Source organism: Musca autumnalis, unplaced genomic scaffold (genome assembly GCF_047663935.1).
Source record: "Musca autumnalis isolate F117 unplaced genomic scaffold, ASM4766393v1 scaffold_1, whole genome shotgun sequence".
Lineage (NCBI taxonomy): Eukaryota > Metazoa > Arthropoda > Insecta > Diptera > Muscidae > Musca > Musca autumnalis.
Window position 1 is genome coordinate 79,821,311 of NW_027411644.1, and position 22,491 is coordinate 79,843,801.

General features: G+C 37.2%; 1 protein-coding gene across 13 annotated transcripts in view; it reads left to right on the top strand.

The window, feature by feature from the left end:
• unc79 (UNC-79 domain-containing protein) overlaps positions 1-22,491 on the top strand; it is a 72,302-nt gene continuing 49,811 nt past the window's right edge. For 7 of the 13 annotated variants that reach the window (XM_073982484.1, XM_073982535.1, XM_073982499.1 and 4 more), the window contains exons 1-7: positions 1-416; positions 17,705-17,813; positions 17,884-18,003; positions 18,610-18,771; positions 18,848-19,018; positions 19,102-19,191; positions 19,271-19,456. In XM_073982484.1, the coding sequence (XP_073838585.1) occupies positions 17,759-17,813; positions 17,884-18,003; positions 18,610-18,771; positions 18,848-19,018; positions 19,102-19,191; positions 19,271-19,456 (784 nt within the window). In that variant the 5' untranslated portion in view covers positions 1-416; positions 17,705-17,758. The remainder of the gene's footprint in view (positions 417-17,704; positions 17,814-17,883; positions 18,004-18,609; positions 18,772-18,847; positions 19,019-19,101; positions 19,192-19,270; positions 19,457-22,491) is intronic. The other 6 variants (XM_073982520.1, XM_073982526.1, XM_073982491.1 and 3 more) reach the window with 1 other exon arrangement.

A 22,491-nucleotide genomic window follows, 5' to 3' on the forward strand; every position in this document is an offset into this window, starting at 1 on the left:
ATTAAACACTGGACAGTGATAAGAGATACATCATGGCGGAGTAAAGGAAAAAAAAAACTAAAAAATAACCAGGTCAAGTGGGATAAAAAATCAGTAAAACCCTGTTTAAAAAAGTGATTCAAGTGAATAGTAATTTAAAAATAACTAAAAACAAAACTTTGTTAAGCAAATCCATTAAATTTGAAATTCCCAAGCATTGGAATTTTTTCTTGCAAGAAACTTTTCACATCACAGCTGTTTCAATGCGCAGTCCCCACACATAGTTATACAGAAGACGAACGAGATAAAGAGATACACAATTTTCACACAAAGTGAAAAATTTCATTTCAAAGCAAACTAATTTTTCCTGTGGTCCAGTGTTAAGTGAAAATCTGTAAAAAATTGCAAATTTTTTAAAGAAATTAACAACTTTTGAGGTAAGTTTTGTTAAATTTTTAAACTTTACTATATGTTGGTTATGGAAATTATGAAATTTATTAGAGAACATTTTATTTAAAGAGATTTTATGACAAAAATAAAATTGGTTAAGATTTCATGTGACGACGTTTGGTGAAAAGATGTTGTTATATAAGTATTTGGAAGAAAAAGTCTTAATTTTTATTATTTTTAGGGTTATTAATGTAATATAACAGTAAAATATTTAAATCCTTTATTAACTATTGGAAATATTTAAAATTCGTTGAAATTATAAATCGGTGTCTCAAACATCTATCCATATTGAACGGAATTTCTCTGTATCCTCTTAGAATGGCTAGCTAAGAAAAAAAACATTATGTAATTATTTCAAAGAGATTTATTTCTTGTCTGTTTCAGAACTGCAAAAATCTACTAATTATTGGTCTGTTCCAGAACTGCAAGAATCTACTAATTTTTACTATTTTTTCTGATAACATAAAGGAAAAACTGTTATCGTAGTAAAAAATAGTAGATTCTTGTAGGTTCTGGAACAGAGCATATACCTTCAGCATTTATGCTAACGAGGGTATATGGTAAATTTCAAATTTCCTTTACAATTACATAGAAAAAAAATTAAAAACTTTTTTGGCGAGCACATCCGCCATTTTTTTGTATATGGGTTACGAAAAAAATCGTGGTTTCAAATCTGTTCACGTTCACAAAATTGGATGCTGCACTCAAAAGTTATATGCGGTTTTACTCTCTTGTAAAGAAAAAATATTTAAAAATTCCTATTGTATTGTAATAAGAACATGTATACATGAATCGTTAGCAGCATTTGATATCTATCCGTAGATGCTAAAATAGTTGCTAAATTTATTTTTATTTTCGCGGAAAATCAAAAAATATTGAAGAAATCTTGGAATAAATTTTATTTATTCTAAATCAGAGTCCAAAAAATCTCTAAAAAAATAATTTAAAAATACGTACAGAATCTAGACAACGCGTAGAAAAATGTGAGACCAAAATTATAAAGATCGCGTTTATAACTTGCATATTACAGCAACAACAAAGAACGGAAACTTGCTGTTGGAAATTATTTCAAAAATATATTTTTGGTTAAATGCGAAAAATTTGAAAAATAAATGTTGGGAGTTATTCTATTATTTCGCTAAATTTCCATCCAAATCCTGAAGTACTTTGCTTAAACTTCTACAAGAAAAGTAATTAGTCATCGTGAAAGTATATTTGCTTTCTGTGATAAGCAATAGAAATAAGAAGTAGAGAGTAATATTGAAATTACAATCAAAGAAAAAACATAGAAGTTAAAAACCGTATAGTTCGCGAATTGGTTTAAATCAGTTGAGGTGCATGTGGTTTTCGGATACAGGAAGTCCATGTCTAACAATATGCATGGATTTTCCCATGTTTCATTCAGCAGCCAAAGTGTGCCATCAGTTGCATCTTATTATTCAAAAAACCTTCAAGTGGGCAAAAATTACACGATGTGCATATGATTTTAAGGTGCATCCGATTTCAATGGCCCCCTACTAAAAATACGTCAATATAAATTATTTTAGACAGATTCGTCAAGAACTGCGGATGTGCCACCGCATTCTATTTTGTGATAAATAGGGATATTACTCCTGAATCTTTGTAATTTGCGACACACCTGTTTGGCAAATATTATATTCGCGTATAAAGGATTACATTTATGCAAAAATAATCAAAGAAAATCGCGGTTCAATTCGCGGAATTGTCAAAATATATTTTTGCAGATTTTCCTACTTTCAAGGTATCTATATCCGGTGTTTTAGTGGATGGATTCGAACGCGGAAGAGCTTATTAGATCCGGCACGTAAAAAAACTAAAATCACGCAGGGTTCAGGGGTACCTGTACGACAGTTGTAAATTTCAAAGCCAAAAAATAGTTTTTTTCCGAAAATTTACGCACCAAATTTTCGCCTTTGGACTCCTATTACTAGGAAGCTGTACGGAGCACACTCATGAGATATACATCGAACGACGTGGAATCGCGAGTTCTACAATCCTATTAACTAGTTTGGATTATTATCTAGTTGCACCCTCTAATTATAAGAAAACAAGTGCATAAGCTTTTCACTGGTAAACATTTCTTTTAGGGAATATAAACCGACTACCACCAAAAATAATATGCCTCTTTGTCTCTGGGACCCCCATAAGCAACCAAAATTTCGTGACCATCCGATCAAAATTACGACCTGTAGCTTGATTGCAAAAAAATGGAAGAATTGGATGCATTACCGACTATTGTGGTATCTCCCTTGTTTGACCACCTTCGCCAACCTGCTTTACACCAACGTAAAGGTAATATTTTCTTCTTCCATTGACAGGCTTTGAAGCCAATATATTCACAAAGAATAAAACTTTGAATTTGTCTCCAAATGAGTTTTTCCCCATTTCGACCCCTAAATGTTATCCGGCTATCACCAAAATCAATAGGCTTCTTCCTATGTGGGACCCGCATCAACTCCCAAAAAATTCGTGATGATCCGATTAAAATTGCGACCTGTAGCGTGATTACAAACAAATCGGAAAATGGGATGCATTACCGACTATTGCGATATCTCTGTTGTTTGAGCAGCTACGACAACCTACTTTACATCGTTGTAAAGGTGATATTTTCTACTTTCCTTGCCAGGTTTTACTTTTGATATACCTCTTAAAGAAACAGAGATATTGGCTTTAAAATAAAACGTTGACCTTTCTCCAAATAAGTGTTTGCCCATTCCGACCCCTGAATATTATCCGACCGTCATCAAAATCAATAGGCTTCTTTCTTTTTGGGACCCCCATTAACCCCCAAAATTTCGTGACCATCCGATCAAAATTGCGACGTGTAGCGTGATTACAAAAAAATCGGAAAATGGGATGCATTATCGGCTATTGCCATATCTTTGCTATTTGACCACCTACGACAACCTACTTTACATCGTTGTAAAGGTGATATTTTCTACTTTCCTTCCCAGGTTTTGCTTTTGATATACCTGTTAAAGAAACAGAGATATTGGCTTTGAAATAAAATGTTGACTTTTCTCCAAATAAGTGTTTGCCCATTCCGATCCCTAAATATTATCCGACCATCACCAAAATCAATATGCTTCTTCATCTGTGAGACCCCCATTAACCCTGAAATTTTTGTGACGATCCGATCAATATTGCGACCTGTAGCGTGATTTCCAAAACAAAAAAGAAAAATGGGATGTATTACCGACTATTGCGATATCTCCGTTATTTGGTTACCTACGCCGACCTAGTTTGCATCATTGTAAAGACGGAATCTTCTGCTTTCATAGTCAGTCTTTGATTTTAGAAAATTTTCAACAAAAGCTGTGATATTTGTCAATATAATTAAAATCGCAAACATGAAAATTGGGGTTTTATTTGCTACTATTGCGATATCTTCGTTGTTTGATCACCTACGAGCACCTACTTTACATCATTAGAAAGGTGATATTTTCTGCTTTCATTGTCAGGTTTTGCTTTTGGTATACCCCATATAGAAGCTGAGATATTGGCTTTGGAAAAAAACGTTGTCTTTTTATCCACCTAAGTTTTTTGCCCTTTCCGACCCCTAAATATTATCCGACCACCACCAAAATCAATAGGCTTCTTCCCCTCCGGGACCCCCATCAACATCCAAAATTTCGTGACGATCCGATCAAAATTGCGGACTGTAGCGTGATTACAAGGTTTAGATGGACAGACGGACGGACGGACGGACACACATAGCCAGATCAACTCAGCTCGTCGAGACATTCATTTTGGTACATATAAGTATGGGTCTACGACCATTATTTCGATGCGTTACAAACTTTTTGGCCAAAACCAACTTATAATACCCTCCCCACATAGTGGTGTAGGGTATAAAAATCGAAAAACACTGAAATCAAAACTTCAAAATGACAGCATCGATTTTAGGGGGATGCAGTGTATATATCCAAAAGTCATACACTAATTCCATGTTGCCCAAGGGGTATTCTTTCTTTGAGCACAGGTTCGAATTTTGCTTGGTTTGGCCAGAAATCAAAAAAGAACACAAAAAAACATGTTTACTTCAACACATTTTTCCCATTTTTTTATATTACCACCAACGCAGCTTCCACGAAAATTATTTGTTATGGTCCATATTATGAGATCGTGGCTAAAACACTTCAATTAATATAAATATATTCATATTTTATAAAATATATTAACAGATCGCGACTTATTAAATGGTGAACCTCAACTTCAACGATTGAAAAACTTTTTTGAATATTACCATATGCACTTTCATACGGGCAAAATGTGCCTCATAGAAATAATGGTTTTAGACCAGGCCTGCTCAGACACATACAAACACATTTTGTAATTGTGTTGGTTTTGAAATACACAAATTTCAATTTTCCTTTGTCTCTCTGTATACGGTGAGAAATATCGTAACAGTTTTTTTTTTTTATTTTATATTTCAAAATATAGAGTAGAATAATTATTTTATTTTGACCAAATGTGACTGTTGATGTTATAATTTGTTGCAAATCAAGTTCGTGACAAACCAAAGTGCGTTGACAAACCAAACACTCTAATTTGCCGTAAAAATTTTAGGCAAATAAAAATTCGTATTCAGTATCTTCATTCATTTTTTCAGTGTACGCATATAAATTCATAGACAAATTCGAAAACAGAACCTTCCTCATTGAATGTTCAATAGAGACTGATTTTTAATTTTGAAAATATTCAAAACAAAAACAAAAGCTCTCTTTTTAAATTGTGTGTGTGAGAAAATTGACACACACCGACAGCTCAGGTGCGCACCTTGAGCAGGCCTGTTTTAGACCCCAAATATGTTTGGACGAAATCCGTTTCAGACAATTTGGAGTCGATTTAGCAATGTCCGTCCATCTGTCTGTATGGCTGGCTGGTGAGCACGATAAATCTCGAACGGATCAACCGATTCTGTCGAAAATTTGGCGTTCATAATATTTTGTCCAAACTTAGTTTAAGTTCGAAGGTGGGTCATATCGGTCCACGCCTTATGGTACCTCCCCCACAAGAGTTCGATTTGGTGCATACTTTGCACATAGTGAAATTTCTACCAGACTCAGATGAGGTTCCAATATGGACTTAATCGGTTCACTCCGTCGGGTACCTCCCACACAAAATTTCCTGCTCTCGATTAGCTTTATATTTTGTTGCAACAAATTGTATTCACCGCCCCCATACAACGGTACAAGTTTTATCAGGGTCAAGTCCATACTTCATGAGAAGATAGCCTGAAAGGTGCAAAAAAAGCCTATGACACCGTGTGTAGTGGTTGGAGCGCAAGATAACTATCGAACGGATCTGCCGATTTGGTCCAACATTTGACCTTCGTAATATTTTGTTCAAATTTAGTTTAAGTTCAAAGATAAGCCATATCGGTTCACTCCTTCAGGTACCTCCCCCACAAAAGTTCAAAAGTGTTTGGAAAAATTGTGCGCACGATAGCTCTTGATGGGAGTGAACGATTTGGTCCATACTTTATGCATCCTAATATATCTACCAGATATAGATCAGGTTCGAATATGAACTATGTATATTCCTCCTTCGGGTACCTCCCACACAATATTACGGATAAGTTCACTTTAAGACCTGCTCACGAATCACTTTGATTTTTGTTGAAGCAACTTGCATTCGCTGCCTCAATTACGACGGTAAAAGTTTTTTTAGTGGCAAGTCTGTACTTCTTGAGAAAACAGCCCGAAAGATGTAAAAAACCCTATGGCAACATATGTAGTAGCTGGAGAGCTCGATAACTTCCGAGCTGATCAACCGATTTGGTCGAAAACTTGGCCTTCGTCATATTTTGTCCAAACTATGTAGTGGGCCCGATATCTATCGGAAAGATATGAATCCCAAAATAAGATCCACTTCCGTAATGGACACTTTTGAACTCTAATCCCAATTCACATTTTTGTCGGCACGTTAAAAGGTCCAGGGATAGGTCATAAAAAGCAATAATCGATTTTTCGACTTTTCAATTTTGATCCAAAACTAAAAATGCAATTTTTCGGTCTGGCGATTATTACAATTGCCCTAAAACTCTACTTTCTTCTTTTTGATAACTGCAGAAAATAGATTATAATCGACTATTCGTCGATTTTCGAATTTTCTTTTGATCATTTGCACTGATGTTTTTTTAGCTATTGGAAAGCAATAGAACATAGAGCTGTCAAAAAATCTATGGCACTACCGAGAATGCGTGCATTTCGGAGGTTTCTCTGGCCTTAGTCGCACCCGGGATTACTGCGATGGATATGTTACTGCTTGCTGCGCCACGACATCGCCCAATGTTTCTCCAACTTCGTGGTCCGACTCTTCGTCATTGTGGGAACAACAACAAACGCAGCATCTAACACCACAAGTTGTTGTTCAACAACCAGGAAATGCATCAATCCTGCAATTGCGGTCTCCGCAATAAGGTCAGCAAAATTTTGGATATTATGAGTCGGAAAAACATCATGGTCGCCGCGATCCAGGATACAAAGCTCACCGTCACCTGTAGCTTGCAACGTTGTGATGGTTACAACGTTTTGCGGAAGGATCGAACAAGAAGCGGAGGAGGACTTGCCTTCCTAATGCACCAGTCTGTCAGACCTATCTCACTTGAGGTTGACCCAAGACACATACATGATATGTATAAGGGTAGCAGTGAAATGTGGGCCGGTGACGAGGTAGAGTTGCATAATGGGTACATACCGCCGATAAATAGCTGTGCCTTGCGTTATATGCCCGATATTAGTTTGGAGTGCAATAACCGTCTGGTGCTAGGGGACTTAAACGACCATCATGGATTTTGGCATTCCATTCTAGGCAATGACCACAGGGATACAGCCCTAGCCGAGCAAATTGTTAGCTCCACATTTTGTACGTTGAACGAAGAGGCTTCCACGACGATAAGAAGAGGTTTCCAAGGCTCGCCAGACCATTGTAGCACCCGGTCTGGTAAATTACGTGTCCTGCCGAACACGTTATTTAACATGGCTCAGACCATTTTCCGATCATCGTCTCTGTAAACAGACTACCCGAATTCATAACCTCTGATCGCCGTACTTTTCTGAACAACGGAAAAGCTGATTGGCAATGATCCAATCTCCGCTTCAGAAGGGTGCCCAGTCCTGCTGCAGCCGCTCGCTACATACCTGCGGGCTGAATACCTGAAATCAGACCAAATTTCCCAGCAGAGTCGACGGGACTAACAAATGAGCGTTCGTTGTACGAACCCTGAATACCAATGAGTTAGGGAGCTTAAGGATTCGGTACATAAGAAGCGTCGCCGGTCGGCTTTCGTGCTCCACGTCATTTGTGATAAAATTATAAAGAAGGCCGAGCCACTTTCGTACTAGATTGCCCTTCTCTTTTTATTCTTTTATCAGAAATTAAGCGGAGGAAGAAATCAAGCTGCTTATGTACCTAGACCTTTACTTTTGAAGTAACATAAGCAGAAATAGTGGCTAGGCCACCTGACGGCCACCTGTGGGCGACGATTAAATCACTCTCGAATCCGGGAAAGAAGATAGAACGGATGTTACTTTCAATGGCGTTGTAGTAACAGAACCGAAGAGGTGCGCGTGTAATTTTTCCCAACATTTTATAGAGCACCCTGAGTGATAGGATGAAGAAGAGTGTGCTACGCAGTAAAAGAGCTCTCCCAGCCTAGTAGGTAACACCACAATTTACGATGGCCGATGTTGTACGTCATTCAAAACGCGAAATAATCCAAAACTTTTGTCCCACACGGAATCTCAATGGCAATGCTTAAGCAACTGGATGAACCCGAGGTTGAGAAGGTCAGTCTGTCATATTGTACGAGAAGCTTGGAAAGTTGGCAGGGAGGCCCGCTACTGGAGCCAAAGATTCTAGATGTACAACAACTTCCCCTAATGAGAAGAAGTTTGCCAGTTACCCAACATCAACATTCCGGAATATGTTCAGCACCGCTGTTGTGTTACACGCCATATCCACACATATCAGTCGAAGACTGACACAGACCAGCAAGCCGTATTTATGGTGGCTCTTGAGATATTGAAGCTTTTCGATACCTCAAGCATGCCAAAGTGTTCGAGGATATAGAGAAGACTTTCCTCCAGCCGTATTTGAAAGGGCGGAGTGAGATCTATGGAACTGTTTAACCTCTACCTTTCTTAAATTCCACACCCTTTAGGCGTAATGTATGTGGATGATTGTACTGTCTTGGCGTCGGGTCATATCGTCGATGACATATCTGTTAGATTAAATGCCTTAGCTGTCTTAGTGCAATTCTTCCTTCTGAGGAATATAAAAATATCCACCGCTAAATCCAATGTCACACAGTTTATCAGCTGGCGGCTAAAATGAGGCTTCCCTGGACATATGGTTCAATGGTGCAATAATTCCGACCACTACCTCAAGATATTGGGTGTAACGTTGGACAGCATGTTTGAGTCGTCCTTGCGAGTCACAGCTATTTGCGACAACATCAGAAGTATGAACAAGGTTCTCAATTGGCTGACAAACATCGACCTTTTATAAAGAAATAGGCCGGTCTGTGGTAAGCTATGCGGCGCCAGTGTGGTATGCAAATGTTAGCGTCACACAGTGGAAGAATATTCAAATCTGCCAGAATGCAGCCCTGAGAACTGCAACAGGATGTCTCCTCATGACACCAGTGGACCATCTTCATGAGCAGACGAAGATTTTGCCGGTGCATGTGCACAACAGCATGTTTTCTATGCAGTACCAGCTTTGTCGTTATCGCCGTGATCATACCTGTCACGATTTACTGAGTTGGCTTCCCCCGCCCAGACACGTCAGGAGGGATCTTCATGGTATGGAAAGAGAGGTCCAATCGTATAAACGGGAACCTCTAGATCGACGAGCTTATCAGACAGGCTTGAATAGCATTCACACTGATGCAGTTGCGCTGGCAGTACAAACGAAGCCAGATACCGGAAGAACGCCAGATACCAAAGGAAACACGAGTGGTTTTAGCACACTTAAGATCCGGACGATCCAGCCGTCTCAATTCATATTGGGCCCAAATTGATGTCACTATACCCAAAACATGTCCTGCATGTTGATTGGGGCCGCACGACACACTGAATTTATTCAGATGCCCACCTAACCCCACTCACATGTCTCCAGTTTACAGAATTTCTGATTTTGGATACAGAGAAACCAGAACCTGATGAATCGGTCAGGCCTGGGATGAATCGGTCTTTCAGCTACGTCCCATGTTTCATTCCCCAAGGGAGTTGCAGTTTGGCTGCCTAGGTTGGTACTCCCTAGAGCAATTGAGTAGGACACCTGCCTGCATTTATTCAGATGTCCAGCTAACCCCACTCACCTGTCTCCAGTTTACAGAGTTTTTGAATCTGGATACAGAGAAACCAGTACCTGATACTGAACAAACAAAAGTATTTGCGTTGCCACAACAACAACATTGATAGGCGTGCTTATCCTTTCTTTCACTGGCGTTGGTATTTTTAGTGGATGAGGATGTGGGGAATGGTAAATCTCCCCCATTATAACCTCATTCACCAGAGCATCTGGCCTGGGAAGAATTTGTCTTTCTGCTACGTCCTATGTTTCATTCCCTAAGGGAGTTGGCGTTTGGCTGCCTAGGTTGATACTCCCTAAAGCAATTGAGTAGGACACCTGCCTGTTCGATTGCGATGGGATAAACGGGGTATCCGTCTAATCGTTAGAAAGAGAAATGGCGTCAAAGTTGCTCACAGCACTCAACCAAAAGTTTCACTTTCCAGAAGATCGAGTAATTTTTTGTTCTGAATATGTATTGCGCAGTTAACCACGTCAATCATCGGAGTAAAATTGTCGTCTCCACTCCGAGGTTATTACTGTTAATGTACTTGTAGTCCTTTATAAATTTATCATCCACGAGCATTTTGGACCATTTAGTGCAATCTTTGCACTCGTAATACAGTATAGTTTCGGCGATGTCCGGATTATCGAATTGTCCGGATTATCGAGTAGTTACAAAAACATATAATTTTGTAAGTAAAAAGCAATAATAACGGACGCTTACGAGATAATAACCTGACATCTAAGGTCAACGAATTCATATTAAGCAAATATCGATCATTTTAGGACTTTCCCGCCAGCAAATTAACTTCTTAATTTTACTCCTCCGGCATAATTTAGGTGACATTCCCTAGTGTATATTTATTAATTTTTTCCAGGGATATAAATTTCGTAGCCCATTTACACATATTGATTTTCAGTGTCCATGGATCTTGAGCCTCTTACAACTTGAGATATAACTTCAGAATTCAAATGCACTCATCTCATTATGGTGAATATATGTATTTTAGGCAGGGTTTGAAATGCTAACGCCATATTAGCAAAAGCACCGATTATTTGCAGCTTTGCCTGCTAAAATTTCTTCGAAATATGTATGTTTAGCAACAATGAACAACGGCAACATGTAGCAACAAATTTCACAAAAATATTGCTAGCGCTGCTGATGCTATTTGCTATTGTCGCTTTAATAAAAAAAGCATCGGACACGCATACTCATATTTTGCAGCACACATGATCAACACATATCAGAAAAGAGAATAAGCAACAAAGTTTCAACGGCTTAGCCATGTTTTCAGCAAACAATTGTTTTTGAGATCAGGATTACCAGTGTAATGCATTAAAAATCACGATATAATTAATTCCACTTTTTCGTTCAAAGGACATGTGAATTTTTGGTGAAGCCGTTCAAAATATATACTTTTTGATTTTTAAAGAATAATAATTAGTATTCTTTAGGTTCTACCCATGGCACAATTACCCAGGTAGTGGCATCGTAAAAATTTGAATATGTTATGTCAAAACTTTCTTTATGTTGTTGGGGAAATTACAACAAAAATAATTTTTTTATAAAGTGATTTGACTTTTCATATTCGATCAGCTGGTGTGATACCACTACCTGGTAGTTCTGCCATGGTTCTACCATATGATGGGAGCATTTTGACATTAAATGACATCTTTTTTATTACTGCGTTGGCAACTCTAATGACAAAAAACACCCTCTCTGGCTAATTCGCTGCGACGAATGGTCAGCCGACTGCTAAATATGTAGCGTGGTTGTCGATTATGCCTAACGAAAAAAAGATTAGGCGTAAAAAACGAAATAAGCAAAAATGTACAAAAATAAATATGCGTTCGGTTACTTATTTAGCTGTGTGTGTGAATATTGTGTAGCAGTTGAAGTGTATAGCTAATGCTAATGTTTTTAGATGCTGGCTTTTAAACCCTGATTTTAGGCATTTCTATGAACATCAGCAACTGACTTTATCTCGCCGTCGAAACCAAAAAAAGTATTGTTTTATATAATTGATATAATTGATGATAGCCTTCGAATAAGACAATATGGAATTAAAATCTATTAGTTGCATTTTGTATATCAACCAACGAAAATAAAAGGAGTCATACGATTGTTTTAATAATTTAATTTTTATACAAGTTATGCCATTCTCTAACTCATTTTTGCTTTACCGACAAAAATCGGTAAAATTAAAAGTGTACTTTCGGTAATTAACGATATTTTTCAGCAAGGTGGCGACCAAAAAAATAATTGTTAAGTTCTGCTTATTGCAAGAGCGCTGTCAAATTTTAATTTTACCGATTCTTGTCAATAATTCAAAAAATGAGTTAGAAAATCTAAAAAAAAATTTAAATAAAAAAATAAGCTATTAATTCCAACGCTTTAAATGTTTTAAACAAGTCTAGGTAAAATGTCCTAGGAATACATTACATCAGAAGGCAAATGCCAAGACTAATTCCTCTAAAGGAAAGGAACCTCCATCATAGATTTTTAAGGGAACTAGGCTATGCAACACTAGGTTTAAAATACTGTTGCTTTTCATAGTCAGTCAACAATGGTAGAAAAATCATTCGACGGATTCAGATAGTTAATTCCATATTCACTTTGATGCACCAAACACGCTATATATACCCGATTTTAATTAAAGTTGGAATGTGTGACGAAAATTGGTCTAAAAATAAATGTATCAAAATATATTTTACCTTATTCGGGGTAGCGAAGCGTACCGGGTTCAGCTAGGATAATATATAATTGGTCCACAAACATCCAAGGCAGCCCGATTCATATTAGCTTAAAGATATGTGACCTACAGTTTATCGCCGAGTCGCCGAACGGCTTGTCCTAAGACACCAACATTACTGATCCGATCTTTGCATAACGTAATATTTCTCTCTAACATAAATCAATTTCAAAGATAAACTAAAAAGAAAATTTTAAATGTTTTCTTATATGCAGATTGAAGGCATCGGTACACAAGGAGTATGACATTCTTGCTTAAGCCAAATTCGAGCCATGCTGTTCTTTCCCTTTTGCTCTTTTAACAGAAATAAATATTTGCTCTGTTCCAGTACTACAAGAATCTACTAATTTTTACTATTTTTTCGATAACATAAAGGAAAAAACGTTATCGTAGTAAAAAATAGTAGCTTCTTGCAGGTTCTGGAACAGAGCAATTGATATTAATATCGATATTAATTGCAATTTGTTCCAAAAATACGGGAATGGAAAAATTACAATTTTTGTAAAAATTCTAGCTGAAATGTATCTGGAAATCGGATGCCGGCAATCACTATGTTAGGTCAGCAAATTTGTCAAGTAGGAAATAAAAGAATGACATTTCTTCACCTTCATAAATTTGGGTACAACTTTTGCTATTTTTGGAACACTTTCCTATCAACAATTTTCTGGAGCCTAGCTGAAGTAATTTTAATTGTTTACTCTTGTTGGTACTTTTAACATATAAACAGTGAAGTTCTAAATGCCATAAAACGGGCTAACTATGCAGATACATGTACGTTTAATATTGTACCATGCCATTTGACGTTTTAAGCCATGGCTGCAGGGTTGTATTTTTCAGCGATTTTCATACCTGGTCTACCTCTACTTTATTGTACCATGTCTGAGGCCTTAAGGCCTGCGTACATAAGCTGCTCTGCCTGATTGCCTTGCTTTCCTGCTTCATTTTTGACATAGTAAAAGTCCCAATTTACATTGGGCGAGTTTACTTGCGGCAATTGTCATTTTGTAGGAGAGAGAGGTGAGGCATATGGTAACCCTTTGCCTCTCAGCACCCTCTCTCACCTACAAACTGACAATCGCCGCAAGTAAACTCGCCTAATGTAAATTGGGACAAAATAAAAGAATAAAGAAGGCCGAGGAAATTTCGAACTGGGTTGCCCTTTTCTTTTTTATTCTTTTATCAGAAGTAAGCAAGGTAAGCAGGCAAGGCAGCTTATGTACGCAGGCCTTAAAATACCAAAACACAATGGATTTTTGTTGTCATTTCTGGTAAAAGGCTAAATTATTCGAACCTGGTAGTCTTTAAAGGCCTCGACACAGAAGAAGCATGGCATTCTTGCTTAAGTCATATCTGATAAATGACTAAATACCAAGTTCGACCTAATTCAAATGTGATTCTGAAATCTTTTTATTAGGTCGAACTTGGTCTTAAAGGCCTGGGTACATAAGCTGCTTTGCCTGGTTGCCTTGCTTTCCTGCTTCATTGTTGACATAATAAAAATAAAAGAATAAAGGAGGCCGAGCATGGCACAATTACCCAGGTAGTGGCACCGTAAAATTTTAAATATGTTATGTCAAAACTTTCTTTATGTTGTTGGGGAAATTACAACAAAAATATTTTTTTTATAAAGGTATTTGACTTTTGATGGGTGACGTAGGGGATGAATGATACCAAGCAACGGTCTTGACCGGCTTTAACATGGCAAAGCCCAGGATTTATCTTGGTCCCTCTTTCATCTCAAGTGGACACTGACCTCCCCGTGGTGTCACCTGGGGAGCTGCCTTTAACATCCGTTGAAGGTAGTGAGCTAACATGTGCCGCGCGTTCACCCATAAGAACGTTAAAAACTTGGGTTGGGCGTTGGGCTAGTAACTCACCCCGTCAAAACACCGCCTACTATGAAAAAACAAAGAAAAAGAAGAAAAACAAACGTTTTAAGGACCATGATCTGCGAATCTGCACCTGGAATGTCAGAACTCTCTACAGAGCAGGAGCAATTTGCGCACTGGCGGATGTACTTGACAAGTACAATACTGATATTATCGCCTTACAGGAAGTGCGATGGAACCGGGCAGACGTAAAAATAACAAACGATTACGCACTGTATTATAGATGCCATGAAACGAAACATGAGCTAGGTGTTGAATTTATGGTAAATAGGAGGCTTAAAAATCTCGTCTCCAGCTTCACTCCTGTTGATGAGAGAATTGCCACAATCCGAATAAAAGCAAAGTTTTTTAACATCAGTCTCATCTGCTCCCATGCCCCGACCGAAGAGAAAGATGAACAGACCAAGGATATATTCTACGAGCGCCTAGAGAGAGCATATGACCGCTGCCCTGGCCATGACATTAAGATTGTTCTAGGAGATTTTAATGCTAAAATTGGGAGAGAAAATATCTTTGGTCCCACGATCGGAAATTTCAGCCTCCATGAGGTAACATCCGACAACGGAATGAGGCTGATCGATTTTGCAGCGGCAAAAAACATGGTAGTGAGCAGTACCAGATTCCAACACCTCGACATGCACAAGGCCACGTGGATATCCCCAGATGGGAAAACAAGAAACCAGATTGATCATGTTGTGATAGACGGAAGACACTCGTCCAGTGTGTTAGATGTCCGATCGATTCGAGGAGCGAACATCGATTCGGACCATTTCCTTGTAGCAGCAAAGGTACGCACTCGCCTTAATGTTGCGGCAAAAGTGCGATCTAACACAGGACGGGAGCTGGATGTCGAGAAGCTGCAAACACAACAGATAGCACAAGCCTATTCCGCTCAACTGACTCACATGCTGGAAGACGGAACTGCTTGTCCCGATAATGTGGAAGCGCGGTGGCAAAGAATAGCCCACTCACTTCAAACTACGGCAAAATCTGTGCTCGGGTACCAAAAACCACCACCTAAAAATTTATGGTACGATCAGGAGTGCCGTAAGGCTACTGAAGAAAAGAACGTGGCATACAGAGCAACCCTGCATTCAGTAGCAACATGAAGCGCGAAAGAAAAATATCGGGAGAAGAGGAGAGAGGAGAAGCGTATTTTCAGAAGAAAAAAGAAAGAGCAAGAAAAGCGTGAGCGTGAGAAACTCGAGATGTTCAGGAGTCAGAATGAAGTCCGCAAATTTTTACAGAGTGTAAAACACCAGACTGAAGGGCATGGTGCAGGCACATTCTCCTGCAAAGATCATGAAGGGAATCTGGTAACTGATACAGATAGCGTACTGAGAATCTGGAAGGTGCATTTCATGAAGCTCTTAGTGTCGAATATGGGCGGCGATGAAGATACACCAGAACCAATCGCAAACGACGACGTTGAATGTATTCCACCTAGCCAAAGCGAGGTCATGACAGCAATTAATCGGCTGAAAAACAATAAAGCAGCAGGAGCTGATGGGCTGGCCGCCGAACTATTCAAGACCGGTGGCGAAATGTTTATAAGGAGTATGCATCAGTTAATTACTGAAATTTGGCAGGAAGAGAGCATACCCAACGATTGGAACCTCAGCTACAAACTACAGAGGCATAAGTCTGCTCCCAATCGCATACAAAGTGCTGTCGAGTGTGCTGTGTGAACGTTTAAAACCCATGGTCAATAACATAATCGGGTCATACCAATGCGGTTTTAGACCTGGTAAATCGACAATTGACCAAATCTTCACACTGCGCCAAATACTGGAGAAGACCCACGAAAGACAGATCGACACATACCACCTGTTCGTCGACTATAAGGCCGCCTTCGACAGCCCAATTAGATCAAAGGTGTTTCAAGCCATGTCTGAGTTTGGTATCCCTGCAAAACTTATACGATTATGCAGGATGACATTGGCTAATACAACATCAGCTGTTAAAGTAGGAAAGAACCTCTCGGAACCTTTTGAAACATTCTATTGGAAAAGGTCATACGAGAATCGAATGTATATACCGATAGAGATAAAAATAGCACCATATACAATAAGGATATAATGTTACTGGCCTACGCAGACGATATTGATATAATAGGTCGATCAACTCGATCCGTAACAGCCACCTTCGCGAAAATTGAAAACGAGTCTGCCAAAGTGTGTCTGGCAGTCAACGGCGATAAGACAAAGTTTATGGTATCAACACGCAAGACGTCCAGTAGACTCGGACCAACTGTTGATGTTCAGAACTACAATTTTGAGGTAGTAAATGACTTTATTTACCTCGGCACCGCCATAAATAAAACGAACAACATCAGTTTTGAAATCAAAAGAAGAATAATATTGGCCAACAGATGCTACTTTGGTCCTAGTAAACAGTTTAAAAGTAAAACCACCTCTCGTCAAACAAAACTTACGCTCTACCAGACACTGATACTACCCGTACTTATGTATGGATCTGAAGCATGGGTACTTGCGAAAGCAGATGAGGCAGAACTTGGTGTGTTTGAGAGAAAAATTCTTCGAAAGATTTATGGACCAATATGCGTTGACGGTGAATACCGACGTCGTATGAACCACGAGCTATACCAGCCGACCGACATCGATATAGTAAAACGTATCAAACTACAACGATTGCGTTGGCTTGGCCATGTCAGCAGGATGGATAAAGATGCCCCCGCCAAAAAGGCATTTGAATACGAGCCACTCGACGGTATACGCCCCAAGGGAAGGCCAAAACTCCGATGGAAGGACCAAGTTGAAGAAGATATCACAGAACATGGCATCCAAAATTGGAGAAGTAAAGTAAAAGATCGGTGCGTTTGGAAATCTATTCTTAGTTCGGCTTATGGAACAAGACGTTCTGTTTAATACAAAAGCCATCTAAGTAAGCAAGTATTTGACTTTTCATATTCGATCAGCTGGTGTGATACCACTACCTGGTAGTTCTGCCATGAGGCCGAGCGAAGTTCGAACTGGGTTGCCCTTTTCTTTTTTATTCTTTTATCAGAAGCAAGCAAGGCAACCCGGCGAGGCAGCTTATGTACGTAGGCCTTCAGTCTTTTATCAGATATGACTTCAGCAAGAATGTCATGCTTCTTATGTGCCGAGGCCTTTAGTCGTTTTGTCTTTAACCAAAATAACAGATTCTTTTTACAGTGTTTTATTTAACTTGCTTTGGTGTCTTGTTTAGTTCAAATCTATTAACTCATTTTTAACACAGTTGCAGTTGACCAATAGAACTAAAACTTTGTTATTTTCTTTTAATTTATTTTTATTCGTTTTATTCCAGAATGGCAAGTCCATTGGCCGGGGATTTGGAAATTCCAAGGATGCTAGTGATATAATGACCGAGAATTTTAGGACCCAATTAGTCAATATGGGTACGCGTGCTCAAGCTTGTAAGTATACCTTAAAGCATTTAACTCTTCTTAAAAATATTTTAATCTAAACAAAATTTTCTATTTACAGTTAAGGCGAAGTTACGCTGTCTTCATGAACATCATGTGCGTCTATTACATAATGTCTTACCGGCGCCCTCTGGCGTAGATATTGCTAACAATATCAAATACTTTTCTCAAACTCTATTAAGTAAGTTTTACAAACTAATGCTAGGTTTATATTAACGAAATCCACTCGATTTCAACTGTCAATTCCATTGCTTAAACATCAAATGAAATCCAATGGATTTCAGATGAGATTTCATTTGACGTATATACAAAGGAATTGACAGTTGAAATCCACTCGATTTCGTTAATATAAACTAACTATAATACCCCGTTTGAACCTAACCGGATTTAATAAACCCACTGTGCTTCAAATGTCAATTCCATAGCGCAAACGTCAAATAAATCCTCATAAAGAAAGTTAATCCGGCAAAAATCTCTAATGCAAACGCCGCGGCTTTAAAGGTTACGTTTAGAATAAAGTTTATTAGCATGATAATGGCTATATCTCGATTAGTTTGAGAGATGTTCCCATACATTTTACGTCCAATAAATCGACATAATGCACTTTATCGTCATATAAGGGTATAGTCTAAATGCATCTTAACGCAATGTTTACATCAAAGCTCGCCATTTGACATAATGCAGTGTATTTAAAAGCTTTCATTGAAATCCGTTCGATGTAAACATAAACACAAAATGAAATGTAATCCAACATAATTTCTAATGCAAACAAATTGATCAATTACAGCTGTCCTTAAAGATGTGCGCACCTCACCACACGATCTTATACGCAATCCCTCTGAAGATCCTACACGCATGTCTGCCTATCCCACACTTGAATATGGAAATCTTTATAATGCCCTAACTATGTTAATTGATGTTGCACCTTGCATACAATATGGACAAATTGGTGAGGAATTTAAAACGATAACAATGTTATCGATAATAATTTTAACAATAATATTTCTAACGATATTTATTTATAGTTTTTGGAAAAGCTCTACTGCAATGTCTCTGTTGTATCCTACCGTTTTTGGACAAGGATCTCATTGATAATCTACCTTATTTAGCCAGCTCTACTATATCTGTATTACCCCCAGCTCTACATCAAGATATCGTTAATGCTCTATGTTATTATATATTACCATTCACAATAAGTAAGTACGAAAATAAGTTATATTCCAATTTCAAATCTTTAATAAATTTTTATTAACTATTAATTTAATATATTTTCTCACAGCTCGACGCAATGCCGATGAACAGGAATCGCAAGCCTGTCAATCTGTTTCGTCGGTTATAATGATGGTCTTACAGTACTCTAATAATCCTGGTAAGATTATCATCAATTCACTAACAAACTGTGACCTTGATTTAATATTTCTCTTTATCCCCCCCTCCCACAATTGTAGCTCATCATTGTCAACTCTTGGAATGCCTAATGACTCTGAAGCATAATGTCGTAAAGGACATCTTATGTGTCATTGCCTATGGTACCTCGGTCTCAAGATCTTCAGCTGCAAAATTATTATTCTACTATTGGCCAGCTTTTGATCCGAACCTATTTGACAGAAAGGTTCTACTCTCGAAATTAACAAGTAAGTACAACATCATACATCATTGGCGATACTGAGATTTCACTACAAAAAAATTATGCATAATGACATATTTCTACAGAAAAATTGTCGTCAGTGAGATTTTTCAATAGAAAAATTATCGATAGTGAGATTTTTCAATAGAAAAATTATCGTCAGTGAGATTTTTCTATAGAAAAATTGTCGCCAGTGAGATTTTTCTATAGAAAAATTGTCCCGAATGAGATTTTTCTATAGAAAAATTGTCGTCAGTGAGATTTTTCTATAGAAAAATTGTCCCGAGTGAGATTTTTCTATAGAAAAATTGTCCCGAGTTAGATTTTTCTATAGAAAAATTGTCCCGAGTGAGATTTTTCTATAGAAAAATTGTCGTCAGTGAGATTTTTCTATAGAAAAATTGTCCCGAGTTAGATTTTTCTATAGACAAATTGTCCCGAGTTAGATTTTTCTATAGAAAAATTGTCCAGAGTGAGATTTTTCTATAGAAAAATTGTCCCGAGTGAGATTTTTCTATAGAAAAATTGTCGTCAGTGAGATTTTTCTATAGAACAATTGTACCGAGTGAGATTTTTCTATAGAAAAATTGTCCCGAGTTAGATTTTTCTATAGAAAAATTGTCCCGAGTGAGATTTTTCTATAGAAAAATTGTCCCGAGTGAGATTTTTCTATAGAAAAATTGTCCCGAGTGAGATTTTTCTATAGAAAAATTGTCCCGAGTGAGATTTTTCTATAGAAAAATTGTCCCGAGTGAGATTTTTCTATAGAAAAATTGTCCAGAGTGAGATTTTTCTATAGAAAAATTGTCCAGAGTGAGATTTTTCTATAGAAAAATTGTCCCGAGTGAGATTTTTCTATAGAAAAATTGTCGTCAGTGAGATTTTCTATAGAAAAATTGTCGTCAGTGAGATTTTCTATAGAAAAATTGTCCCGAGTGAGATTTTTCTATAGAAAATTGTCCCGAGTGAGATTTTTCTATAGAAAAATTGTCCCGAGTGAGATTTTTCTATAGAAAAATTGTCCCGAATGAGATTTTTCTATAGAAAAATTGTCGTCAGTGAGATTTTTCTATAGAAAAATTGTCCCGAGTGATATTTTTCTATAGAAAAATTGTCCCGAGTGAGATTTTTCTATAGAAAAATTGTCCCGAGTGAGATTTTTCTATAGAAAAATTGTCGTCAGTGAGATTTTTCTATAGAAAAATTGTCGTCAGTGAGATTTTTCTATAGAAAAATTGTCGTCAGTGAGATTTTTCTATAGACAAATTGTCCCGAGTTAGATTTTTCTATAGAAAAATTGTCCAGAGTGAGATTTTTCTATAGAAAAATTGTCCCGAGTGAGATTTTTCTACAGAAAAATTGTCCCGAGTGAGATTTTTCTATAGAAAAATTGTCGTCAGTGAGATTTTTCTATAGAAAAATTGTCCCGAGTGAGATTTTTCTATAGAAAAATTGTCCCGAGTGAGATTTTTCTATAGAAAAATTGTCCCGAGTGAGATTTTTCTATAGAAAAATTGTTCCGAGTTAGATTTTTCTATAGAAAAATTGTCCCGAGTGAGATTTTTCTATAGAAAAATTGTCCCGAGTGAGATTTTTCTATAGAAAAATTGTCCCGAGTGAGATTTTTCTATCGAAAAATTGTCCAGAGTGAGATTTTTCTATAGAAAAATTGTCCCGAGTGAGATTTTTCTATAGAAAAATTGTCCGAGTGAGATTTTTCTATAGAAAAATTGTCCCGAGTGAGATTTTTCTATAGAAAAATTGTCCCGAGTGAGATTTTTCTATAGAAAAAATGTCGTCAGTGAGATTTTTCTATGGAAAAATTTTGGATAGTGTGATTTTTCTATAGAAAAATTATCGAGTCAAATGTTTGTATAGAAAAAATTACTGATAGTGAAATTTTTCTATAGAAAAATTGTCCCGAGTGAGATTTTTCTATAGAAAAATTGTCCCGAGTGAGATTTTTCTATAGAAAAATTGTTCCGAGTGAGATTTTTCTATAGAAAAATTGTCCGAGTGAGATTTTTCTATAGAAAAATTGTCGTCAGTGAGATTTTTCTATAGAAAAATTGTCGTCAGTGAGATTTTTCTATAGAAAAATTGTCGTCAGTGAGATTTTTCTATAGAAAAATTGTCCCGAGTGAGATTTTTCTATAGAAAAATTGTTCCGAGTGAGATTTTTCTATAGAAAAATTGTCCGAGTGAGATTTTTCTATAGAAAAATTGTCCCGAGTATGATTTTTCTATAGAAAAATTGTCGTCAGTGAGATTTTTCTATTTAAAATTTGTCGACAGTGAGATTTTTCTGTGGAAAAATTTTGGATAGTGTGATTTTTCTATAGAAAAATTATCGAGTCAAATGTTTGTATAGAAAAATTACTGATAGTGAAATTTTTCTATAGAAAAAATTATCGATTTTTCTATAGCAAATTATCGACAGTAAAATTTTTCTATAGAAAAAAAATTATTGATAGCGGAATTTTTCTATAGAAAAATTATCGATAGTAAAATTTTTCATCGATATTGAAATTTTTCTATAGAAAAATTATCGATATTGAAATTTTTCTGTAGAAAAATTATCGATTTTTCTATAGAATAATTATCAATAGTAAAATTTTTCTATAGAACAAGTAAGAAAAGCGTTAAGTTCGGTCGGGCCGAACTTTTTATACCCTCCACCACAAATTTCAGCCATTTCGGTGGATTAATGTGGCCACAACCTTCAAAATACCGAAATTCGGAAGGTATGGGGGCTATATGATGGCGTGGACCTATACCTACAAATTTCTGGGGGAAAGTTTTATACGCGTAAAGAAGACTAAATACCAAATTTCAGCCATCTCGGTGTGATAATGAGGCTAAAACGTACAAAATATCGAAAATCGGGAGATATCGTATTATGGGGGGTATATCAACACGTGGACCTATATAAACATTTTATGGTAGAAATGTTTCTTAGCCTCTGGAAACACAAAATACAAAGTTACAACCGATTCTTTGGTCAAATGGGTCAAATACATTCAAAATATATTAAAATGACGC